This window comes from Lonchura striata, chromosome Z (assembly GCF_050655825.1).
Source record: "Lonchura striata isolate lonStrDom1 chromosome Z, ASM5065582v1, whole genome shotgun sequence".
Lineage (NCBI taxonomy): Eukaryota > Metazoa > Chordata > Aves > Passeriformes > Estrildidae > Lonchura > Lonchura striata.
In genome coordinates this window covers 9,987,509-9,999,796 of record NC_140740.1, presented here as the reverse complement: position 1 = coordinate 9,999,796, position 12,288 = coordinate 9,987,509, and the positions used below count along the sequence as shown (strand labels likewise).

The 12,288-nt window shown below is 36.5% G+C and overlaps 1 protein-coding gene across 1 annotated transcript in view; it reads right to left on the bottom strand.

The window, feature by feature from the left end:
- Positions 1–436: 436 nt before the first annotated feature.
- The window catches only part of LOC146763615 (uncharacterized), a 38,627-nt gene continuing 26,775 nt past the window's right edge, over positions 437–12,288 (bottom strand). The window contains exons 8-12 of the mRNA XM_085567809.1: positions 8,055–8,212; positions 6,786–6,828; positions 4,269–4,455; positions 2,342–2,477; positions 437–1,035 (exon numbers count right to left, since the gene is read on the bottom strand). Coding sequence (XP_085423935.1) covers positions 936–1,035; positions 2,342–2,477; positions 4,269–4,455; positions 6,786–6,828; positions 8,055–8,212 — 624 coding nt within the window. The 3' untranslated portion in view covers positions 437–935. The remainder of the gene's footprint in view (positions 1,036–2,341; positions 2,478–4,268; positions 4,456–6,785; positions 6,829–8,054; positions 8,213–12,288) is intronic.

Here is a 12,288-nt window from a genome sequence, read left to right as displayed (position 1 = left end):
TTTGCTTTTTGTTAGCTTTTTTTCTGTATTGCAATTGATATTTTCCTGCCTAATGGTAACAAGCTACTCAGCAAGTGAGTAGCTGAGTTTCTAGTGTGTTCGAACAATCTTAAGATTTGAAAAAGCAAGAAAAGCAAGTATCACAGCTTCTCTAACTACAATTTCACAGACTGGCAGGTTTTTTTCTTTGTCTTGGGTGCATCTTTGAACTAACTTTTGTAATTTTGCTTGAATTAGTGTTTTGATAAGCTTGGAAACTGAATATCCAGGTTTATTAATAGGAAGAGTTATGCTGCTATCTTTTACTGCTAACTTTGGAGGAAACAGCATCCTTTGATTCTTCAATTGGTTTCTGTTCACAAATGTGCTGTGATGTGATGACAGATGACCAAATCAAAATCATCATAAAATGAAATCTTTAGATAGAATGTACAATAGCACAGCAAAAATGTACAGATTTACTCCATGTATTTACTCCATATTATTGTATGTAGCTGCTAACCCTTCAGTAAACCCAGCTGGTCTCAAGCACCACAACACCTAGAAACTTATAGGCAAACCTACATACAAATCATCTGGATGAAAAATCAGAACATTTTGCAAAGACTGCATTTGCAAATAATGCCCCCAAACTCAAAAATACCCAAAAAACCCACCAAAAAAACCCAGCAGGAACTACAAAATGTATGTGGAATGTATGTCACATCACAGCTGTAAAGTAGACTCTATGTGTGGTCTGAGTTGAAGTAGAAACACAAAATACAGTGACAAAGAAGGCAACATTGCTTTGCATTTTTTTTTAATGTTTCCAAAAGTTCTGAATGTATAGCAATACTAAAGATTAGCTGCTACTAGAGTATCTCTTGACACGGCTCAAAAGATATAGTATGGAATTTTAAATGCAAAACAGAAATGGGAAAATCTGAGCTTTCTTCTCACATCCTTGTCTCTTCTAGTGGTTTGTTCATGAAATCTTGGATTGCCTGGTGTAGGGGTAACCATTTATTAATTGAAGCTTTCAAAGCTGTAATCCACCTAGAAGAAATGAAAGAACAACAATTGTCCCTGATCAAGTATTATGTATGCATTTCTCTGCCCTTAGACAGATACCTTTCATAAGTGGAGTTCAACTCTATTACTATGTGTACTCATAATCAGTGGATTGGAGAGATGCAGAAGGTGGAGGAGTTTGCTACAGAAACAATATAGCTTAAGAGCAATTTTACAACATACTGAAAGGCTTTGTCTTCTGTTCATTAAAGCCTAGGTAGTGTAATTAATAGGCTTTAGGTAAAACTCCCACAGATGTGGGAACTTGACTGGATTATGGTGAGGGAATTTACCTTCAGAATGTGTTTCTGTTGTCTAATTTGCTTAAATTAGTTAAATTACAATGGTCATTGATATAAGTCAATAATTCTTGGGAATGAGAAGCATATACACTCCACTCTCACTAATGAGAAGTGCCATAGCTTTTGTGTTTGTTATAATCACCCACACATCATTGTGAAAGACACCTTATCCAGCTTTATTTCCAAACCTCTGCAAGCCGGCCTTGCTGTTGTTCCAGCATTGAAAAGAAGAGAACTGATGGCTCACATGTTCCAGGATATGCTTGTCCTGGACTGAGAAGCAAGATGTATTCCATTACCATCTGTGTAGCAGTTGTCTTCTGTTAAGTGAGCAGATTTCCTTAGCTCTTTCACAAATAAGCTTCTCTCAGGGGAGACAGCTGCTGTTAATGGGCTATTGACTGTCACTGCATGACTGATAAGAACTATAATTTCCCATTGTGAGATGCTCTGCCCAGAGGAAGGAGCCAAGCATTCCTAACTGGATATAATCTGGGTTTTGGGGACATCAGAGGCAGCCTTTCCACAGGTTCCCAATAGGAACAGCTGGAGTTTTCCACTGGATTTTCAGATGAAGACTACACCCTTCTACAGAATCACTGTTCCAACAGAACCACATCTGCCACTCCGGGAGGGCTGCAGCCACTCCAATTTGGACTGCTACCAACACACTGGCCAAAGGGGTGTCAGGTTGTATTCTGACTCTGTCAGTGTTTTTTATTTTGTATTATTACATGTATTTTGTTTCTTTTCCCTTTTCCTAATAAACTGTATTTCTGACTTGGAGTCTATCACTGGTTTTGCTTTCAAACCAGAGCAATGTTTAACTACATTTTGACTAAGGCTATTGCTAAAGGGAAATCTAGGGGGAAAAGTAAAAACAGACTGCAAAGCTGTCACTAGATCTTCCCAAGCTACATAGTTCCTGGTCTCCTAAAGTCTGGTAAATAAACTGGAAAAAAAAGACAAATGAAAAATGTTTGGTTTACCTTTTGTTTTCATTTACATTCTCTGCACACAAGTAAAAAGTTTTAAATTCTTCAGATGGAGGTTTGAGTTCAATGACAGATCTCTTGGAGCCCAGGGACTGTTCACTCACAATATAACCCTGCAGGTAAAGGCCACCTGGATAGAATAAAATAGCATGCTTTATGCATATTGCAGATACCATTTATATAATTACTGTCAATTATAACCATACAAAAAAATCTGGCAAACTGGATTTTCAGATTGGTGTATTCACAGAGTACTTTACATTTAAAAATCTGAAAGTTCCATTTCTTTTATGAAAATTGATTTCAACAGTGTTAAACAGGCTTCCTATCTATCAAATGATGAGCAACAGAGATTTATTTAACTTTTCTTTAAATAAGACATGACAAAATATTTTTCCTAGTTTTTGACTGCAATTAATGAGGCTGCTTCAAGCTACTGTAAAGTTCTCTGGAAGTTCTTTGGTTTTGTCACTGATACTTTATTTTTCATTCCTTTAAAAACTAAAGGGATATGAATTTTAACATTAAAAAAAAAATCCCTAAAATCAGGTTTTGTTACTTCTGCTGCCATTAGTAACTGAGGTGTCATTGCAGGACACATTAGCCAGCTGTGAAGGAGAGGCATTAGACAGAACTTGATCTTCTGGACATTTTCATTTTAACTGCTTTTTGTTTTGTTCTTTTTATTTTTTTTTCCCTTCAGACTTCACTTCAGTGCAACTTAAGGTGTAAGTTCACTTTATACATTCACAGTGAATAGTCAGAAAAATGTGCAGAACAGGGTTTTTATTTTTGGTGAGTCTCACATTTAGGCACAACAGCACTAAATGTTCTAGCATTGAGAATGATAGAATGAGAATATATGGTAAAAATGGGAAAGAAATGCACTAACAAGAAAAAAATACTACCATATAAAAGAATTTTTATGTGGTAGTATATATAAACATCAAAGAAAATATTTGGCAGTAGGAACATAAGCTTCAGGGTCATAAATGCATAAAACTTAATTTCTGGATTTCTAATAATTCATTGTTTTTCTCTGTGAAAACCTTAGCTTTGGTTTAATGTAAGGAGGAAATCCCTAGTCATTTTGTAAGTATGGCCTTTGGCAGATGAAGAGTGTTATGCAAATGACAGGAAGTGGCGTACCTTCTGCCTGATCATAATAGCATAAGGTCTAAGAAAAGTTTTTTCCTTTTTGTCCAAAGACTGGCTAGCAAGCAAAAAGAAAATTATTTTCTTTCTGATTCTTCTGTCTGACAGCTTCCTTAGCACAGGGAAGGAGGACTTGCAGGTCCTCATCCATCCCCTCTCTGTGTGTGAAGTGAGCTCTGCTTGCAATTGACCACACTAGCATCATTTTGCTGCTTTGAGAGTGGGCAGCCCCCTCTCCTGCTGTGGCAGGAGAGATGGCAGCTTTATCTGCAAAGACCACAAGCTCTCCAGCAGTAGGAAACTTCTGCATATGGAAAGATGGAATAGCTTTAACAAGGTAATGTGAAAACCTGGTAGTTTCAGGGCAACCAGTCAGAGTTTATGATATCTGTGGATACTTCCTAACATGCAGGATTTGACAGCTTTCAGGAGACTGCCATCAGTGGGACTGCCTCAACCCATCATAAAGTGCTTTAGAAGGGTGGATCTTGTTTCTGATAACTGCTCCTAAGGTAATGTGTGTAGAATACTCCATTTCAGAAAGAAAAAAAATAAAAACCTGGTAGGAAAAGGAAAAAAGACTGGGGTCAGGAATTAGGTGGCTAGTGAATAAATAGAGATTGAGTCTGGTTTTCCTTCATTTACCTTCATAGAAATGCATGAATTTTCTGATAAGAAACTCCCATTAATGGTAAAAGTTCTACTTGGAAACTGCAGTGAAGCATTTCTACTTCAATAGTAAATTCAAATCTACAGCCATCCTTACCTTGGGCAGGTGTAGACCGGAGAGTGGCATAAAAGTACAAGCAACCATCCTTTAGAATGCAGTAGTGCTGAATCCAGACATCTTTGCTCCTGTCCAGCTGGTGGAGAAGCCCCAGGCACTCAGGGTTCTTGATAGCCAATGGTGGGAGTGTAGTGTTATGCAGTGTGACATCTACCCACACATGATTCTGTAAAGTAAGTATGTAATGAATTGCTCTGGTAAAAAATTAAGGAGGACATGCCAGTATGAAAAGACACAAGCTCTAGTCTTCTACTAAGAAGTTAGCTTTTGTTGTGAAAATATTCTGAAAAGTTGTCCTGGTTGGCTAGAATAGGGTTAATTTTCTTCACAGTAGATAGTATGGGGCTGTGTTTGGGTTTTGTGCTGAAAACAGTGTTGACAACACAGGGATGTTTTAGTTATTGCTGAGGAGGGTTTGAACTGAGCCAAGGGCTTTCTACCCTTCACTCCACCAGTGAGGAGGCTGGGGATGCACAAGGAGCTGGAAGGGAACTCAGCTAGAACAGGTGACCCTAACCAACCACAAGAATATCCCAGACCATACAACATGCTCATCATATGAAACTTGGAGAAGAAGAAGGAAGAGGGAGAAAGTTCAGAGTGGTGTCTGGTGTTTGGTATTTCTCTTCCTAAGTACCCATTACATGTGATGAGGCCCTACTCTCCTGGGGATGGCTGAACACCTGCCCAGCCATGGGAAGGGGTTAATGAATCCTTTGGTTTGCTCTTCCTCTGTGTATAGGTTTTGCTTTACCTATTAAAATGCCCTTATCTCAACCCACTAGTCTTCTCACTTTTAGTCTTCTGGTTCTTTCCCCCTCTCACACTGGGATCTAGTGAGTAGGCAGCTGTGTGGGGCTGAGCTGCTACTGGGGTTAAGTTACAACAAAATTCAATGCTGAAAATGAAATTACATAACTGTGTATGTGATAGAAAATATCCAAATGTCTACTCTCTTCTTAAAATAATGATTTGTCTTTTCTGCACCTATTTTATTTTTCATTACATGTTTTGTAGGTACAAAAAGGATTACTTCACAGCTGTGTGAAGTTTGTTTTTTTTTTAAATTGCCATGTTGATTGCTTGACCTCAGTAGTCTTTATATAATCTGGCAAGACAAAACTCACCATCTGCTCTCTGAGTTTCAGAGAAAATATGGTGCCTGACAGTGGGATATTGCATTCAGACTTGGATGAAGCACTACCACACACAAAATGTTTCCCTTCCCTTGTCAGAACTTCCCTTCCCTTTCTTTACTGTATTGTAAATGGATGAATGCATGAATGATCCTTCTGTATGTCTAATGTTGAAAATTTCATATAACAGCTTATTTATGCATGCCACATTAAAGAAGGACTCCTGGTATATTTTTGTCTATGTAAGCCTTATTCTCCTTTTTGGCTCAGGCTGTTTTATTGTTTCTTCAGGTTAGGGTACACAGTTTCAATTATTTGATCTATTTTTGCTGTTTTCAAGTGTGTGGATTCCTTCATATTCTTTTGAGAAATGCTCAGGAAGAGTATACTTGGAAGCAAGTTTGGTTTTGCGCTTATAACCTCATGTGAAAGCTAAAGCCAAAATAAATATGTTTGATCAATTTTACTTCAGTGCAAAAGGTATTAAAACATCAAGAAACACCATTCACTGTTTTTAAACCTAACTTTAAATGCCGCTGAAGGAATTACTCATTTTTTTTTTTTTCACTCATTAATGCAGGTTTAATCTGTACCTTGCAATTTTCATATTTTTATAAAGATGGTCTGTCTACAGCAGGAGAGAAGGACTCACAGGGCCAGAAAAGGGCAGACTAAAATGTTTTTGACCTCTGTGTCTGGAAATACTGAAACTGGCTTATCAATTCCCTATTCAAAGGTCAGCCAGAGGCCACTGATACTGAATTATGCTGGGATGAGTAAGGTCTCCAAGTAGCAGCTCAAGATCAATAATGGCCGTATTTTTTCCTAGCCATAGGTGCAAAAACCATAACAGTGTAAAGAGATGGATAAGTCAATTTTTATCAACATATTATCTTTCTTATCTCTGAAAACACAGGAAATAAGAACTCAGCAATCATGTCTCATTGCCACCCAATATTCTGCTGGGATACTTAGGAATACTTGGGAAGATATGACCCTTCTCTTCTTGAATCCTGAACAGTATTACCTAAGGCTTAACACAAGTTTATGAGAGTCACCTCTACTCTTGCTTTCTGCCTGCTACACTAATTTTATGTTATGTTTCCAAACCAGCCTAAAGGTTTGGTTGGTATCTGCTCATATCTGGAAAGGGAGCATTTTGATTAAATCACCATATTGCAGCAAAGCTGAATCACAATTCTGTATATATGGCTCTTACATCTGGAGTGGTTCACAGCCCAATTGAACAAAAGTGTGCAGGTTCCATGTTGTTGTCTGCACCTGACCATGTACAAACACAGCTACTCTCTCTCTCAGTCAATCTGCTGGACACATGCTTCTCACCTAAATGCAGCATTACCTGATGGATGGGATGCACTGCTTTATCCATAGCCTCCAGCCACCTGTAATATGACACAAAGTGAGAATAGATTAGTTTGGTAGGTCAGAACAAATATGCTTCACTGCCTCTTCTAATTCTTGCTGACATATGCAGCATCTAAAGGGATGCACAATTTTTAGGACATATTCAAGGCTTTAAATCAGAAAATGAACAGATTAAATCTAAATAAACATTGCTGACTCTCAAAAATTTAAGTCTCAAAGCTTGCTGTATAACACATTGTAATAAATAAAGGCAATATTGCAGACAAGGGAATCTATATAGCAAAATATATAATTCAAATATAGTTCAACTTGTCAGGCTAACTGATTAGTCTCCTTGTCTTTGATATAATGCAGACAATGAATTAGTGGGAAATGTAAAAACCCCTTAAACTGGAAACTACAGAATAAAGCAAGCTATTTGTTGGCAAAGTTATTCGGTTGTGCTATGGATGATATAAAATCTGGAAATGGAAAATTCTTTGCTATTACAATGGTGGGTTAAGTAGCAAGATGATATTAAAAAATGGGTGTATGAATACCAAACTATCAACTTAATTCACAGCTTTATTTTTCTGACTATTCACAGTAAAACAAAGAGGAAAATAAGACTTGATCATAGTACTTTTTGAAAGTTATGCTCCATTGCTCATTTTATGGGTGATTTTAGTCTGTTTTGTCACCTGTTGTCTTTGAGAAATGCAAAGCAGTATTTTTAAATTCCAACTCAGTGTCAAACCTGAAGACATTGCTTCTTATCAGAACCAACATACATTTGCACATTTGCATTTTAAAATACTAAAATAAAAATGTGACAGAATGACAGAAAGGGAGATGAAGATGGGATTGTATTTATTACTAGCACTGTCCTTGTTGGGCAGAAGAGAAACTGATAAGAGAGTTTACATCCACAGGAAAATTTACACTTCCATTTGATATAAAAGTGGGAGAGAAGGCATGAGAATAGGGGTGAAATTTTTGTTCTCAGGATAAATCAAGAAATCAGGGGTGTAACAAAATGTGAATGTTAAAAATTTTATTCAAAGAAAAAAAATCTATGAAACTGAAAAATAATTTTTGAAGCTTCTGCAATTGAGAAATAGAAACATTATCTTCCCTTAAATTGCTGATAGTTTTTTAATTTTTTCCTAAGGATCAAGGTACGTAACATCCTCCAAAGATTCAATCTCCTTCCTTCCACACTGGTGTAACAAAACAGAAGCCATTAAAATGAAAGATTACTTACCTCTTCATTTCTTGATTGGAAGTTGCACAGAAGTAGAAAATCCTGTTTCCAGCTTGAGGTATACATTTAAAAACAAATGGTTTACCCAGACTGGTGTCGACACCAATTTCTGCTCCTTCCAGCTTTGTTACTTCCAGGGGTCTGCACTTCCCTTCATCCTGCAATTAGAAAGAAAGAGTGCCCGAAGTTCAGAACTAATATGAAACTAATCAAACACCCTTTAAATAATTTTTTGCTCTCTTGTGTTCATCAGAAGCTATATCTGCATGCAAAAAAACTTTCTAGGAATGTGTAGATATTTCAAACATTGAGGCTGCAGCTGAGTGATACCAGGATTTTCAAGGTGCACTGAAGAATTTAGGATCTTGGGTCTCTCTGATAATCAATGCAGTGGTTGCAGTTCGGTTTATGCAGGAACACTCACCTTATATGTGTAGATACAGGCAAAAAAGACTTATATTTGAAAATAGCGAGCATAATTTCAGTTCCTTTGCAAAGCTGCTGTAAATATCATTATGTTCATAAACCTTCCCACACAATTCAGATAACTTTCAATGCAGAGCACTTCAAAACCCTTTTGCTTGTTTCTGATTGTATCAAAGCTCTTTGAGACTGAAGGGCACTGCCAATATCTTAATGTGGTTAGCAACAAAGAGCCATTAAGCTCCTTTATGCACATAGGAAGGTGAAGCAGTTTATCCCTACAATTTCCTAGCCCAGCTCTCCTTAAATACATGTCATAACTCAAAACAAAAATGCACACATCTGGATAGTGAACTCTGGCTGTGTTTTAAAAAAAATATTGTCAGCCCCTTTTCCTTGACAGTCTGTGACTGATGCTCTAAAAATTGCATCAAATTTGGTGAAAATAAAATGAAAAAAGAAAGTTAATTCTGGGGCCTCTGAAAAGCATGAGTGCAGTTTGCAAAATACACAGATGGTGGAGTCTCATAGAATAAAATTGGTTGATTGTTGGGAATGAATTAAATTTTGTCAGAAGGAGCTGAACTGTAATTGCCTCATGTAAGTTTTTCTTAGTCTAAAAATAAACATAAAGGGCTTTCCTTGAACAAAATTCACTTATGGGAATTAAATAGTTAAATACTTGATTTTATTCTCACTGGCACATGTAATTATCACTTCGTTACATATAATTCTTCTGTGGGAATAAAACCAGTCCCTAATAATGACAACAGTATCAATAAATTTTCATGAATACATTTCTTTGATGTCTACACTTCCTTGCCTTCCTAATTTTAATGCCAAACTAAAGTTTTTTAATGTAAAACTGAAGAAGATGAAAGCAATCTTGCAAACTGACAGTGCTGTGTTGACTACATTACTTATAATGCCTTCAGACACAAAATAACATTGCAAAGACAGCATAATCAAAACGTGTACTCAGGTCTGAATCCCATTGCTTCAGCATAGCACAGCCCGTGTTTTGCCAAGGAGGTATTACTCAGTGGGATCCTCTCCATGGTCCTGAAGGCAAATGGTCACTTTAGATACTGAAATGATTGATCACTATTACTACACATCCCTATAAACTTATTTTGTAAACACTTTCTGTGGAGTTTAGAATTAATGTAAATAGAAGTTCTCTGGCATCAGGAATAATTTATGTTCTCTGTGTTTCAAATACATCTAGGAATGGAATAAGATGGATTGGAGGCATTTAAAGGAAGACCAAATGCCCTTCACTGAACAATAGAGAGCCATGCTCCCCTAATTCTGATAACCTAGACCAGAGAATCATAGAATTGTTATGCTTGGAAAAGACCTCCATAATGATCATGTCAAACCATTACCCCAGCACTACCTTGTTCACTTCCACCACCATGGCCTATGTGTCACATCCACAAGTTTTTCACTCATTGGCTTTCATGAATGAGAGATCATTCCTTTGGCAAATATTCCTTTGCTACAAGACGTGCCAAAGGTATATTGCCAAGAAAAACAACAAAAAATTACAAAAGTAATTTCTTATGCCTGAGACTGAAGTTCAACCCATTGATGATATTGCCATTATGGAACCCAATATACCTATGTGATGCTGCCTGAGATGATCATATGTTTTGTACAGATTTTAAATGAACTAACTCAGACTTTAGCTACTACTGTCCCATTCTGCACTAAACTAAAATTATTTTTTTTACTTCAAGGTTGTGATCATCTAGTTTATGATTTCTAGGCAGTCTTCAGTATCAAACATGGATGAAGTTCTCTAGATAGAAGGCAGGAAATAGGTGCTTCTTTGATACATGCTATTTTATAAACAGGAGAAACATCTGAAGTAACCATTCCTATACTGCTGGTTTTCCTAAGATGATCTTAGGTTAAATGATCCTAAGATGATTTCCTAAGATGAGTTTTAGGTTAAATGTTTCTGAAAAACAATTTAGAGTATTAAACAATATATAATGATGCGAAACTGAAATCAGAAAGAAATAAAAAGAGAAAGTTAGATGTCTCCTTCCTATATGGTATCAAATGCTCATTAAGGCATGTATCATCATGTAGCCCTATTTAATTGGGCCAAGTCATTCCAGAATTCCAGTAATGCCACTAATAGCATTTCCTGAGTGATTCACAGTAGTCAAATTTTGTTCAAGCACAGTTATATTTGCTATACAAATTAAGTTTCTTCATGTATCATTAAGAAGCATCTGAGGAAATAAATGCACATTTCATGCTATTAGCAATTAAAAAAAAAAAAAAAGTAATGACATGAGTAACTATGGAATGAACTTGAAAGCAATACAGAAAAGAGTCTGCAACTACTAGCAAGAGGGAATGAAAGTAACTTTACAGAAAACAATATCAAATCCTAGAAGGAGTCTAAAAGACAATGTGAAAACTGAACAGTGCTAGAAAGCAGGAAATGAAGTATTGTCTATCTTGGGAGTCTGGCAGTAGGAAGTGTGAGGCAGTTGCCCTGAGGGCACTGGTTCAGATTGGTTTCAGGTCAGTAGTGGCATGACCAAATTTTGACTATCTTTCAAAAATGTCTTCCTGGATGTCCCTCAGTGTTCTTAAAATAGACATATCTTAACTGAGACAGGAAACTGATTTTTTTTTCTTTTTGCTTATTTCTTATTTGCCTTGCTTTCTCATCATAGCTGATGTGTCCACAACCCTCCCTGGCATTTTCACCATCTATTATTTTCTGGTTTTCTCTGACCAGATTCTCCTTGAGGTCTGGTGCTGCTATCTTAGTATATCACTAAAATCTTCTTCTCCCTATGTCTTTTTTTCTGATCACTGTATTTGTGGTAGGTAATTTTTTTATTCTTTAAGGAAATTACAGCTAAAGCCTGTTTACATTTACTCCTTCTTTGAGCTGTGCACATCAATGCAGAGAAAAGACCAATGCTTTTTATGTTTTTTTTTTTCTTACATCTTTTCCTTTGCCCTTGAGGAAAGGGCTTGCATTTGTCAGTGAACAGGCAGCTCTAGACTCCGTAACAGCTCGTATGACAGTTTTTTGCCAGTAGAGATGAATTCACTTAGTTTTTCATTTTGTTTTGCTTTAAATAATTTACATATAAATTAGAGTGAGTAGAATTATACTGAAGAACAAAATAATATGGAAAAACATTTAAAAGCCACTCTGATTTGAAGAACCTAATTATTCTATACAAAACAGTATTGGCTGTCAGATGAAGTACAATCAAAAACTCTCATGGAATGGTTAATCTTCACATTCCAGTTGGTCCAGTTGGTTCTTTCTTGAGGTTGAGTAATTGTTGCAATTAAAGGTAATTAACAGCTTGCAGGATCAAGCCTCACAAAAAGAAGTATTGAGTTAAAATTTTGAACAGCTTGAATCAGATCAAATAAGGTATCTGTGTATGACTTCCTCCGGTTCAGGGTATGTAATTTTTTAAGCCAAAATTAACATTTATATGATCAGCCAGCATTATTTCTTGTTTCTCAATAGAAATAATACAGAGGATGTATTGAAGAAAATAGATTTAGCAGGTTCTTAAATGTCAACTGAAAAATACATTGTATAGCCATGGAAATCATAGTAAACGTTAAGAAATCAGATTATACACAGGCTCTATATAAAGTGGCAGGTTCCAGACTATGGTGATACAGCTCCAAGCAAGAATGAAGAACAAATAGAAGTGATACCTCCATGAGGAATGGCTCAGACCTAAATCTATTTCTAGCTAAGCCTTTTATGTAAAGTGATTAGGCTTAGCAATGAACACACAGGCTTGTTCAA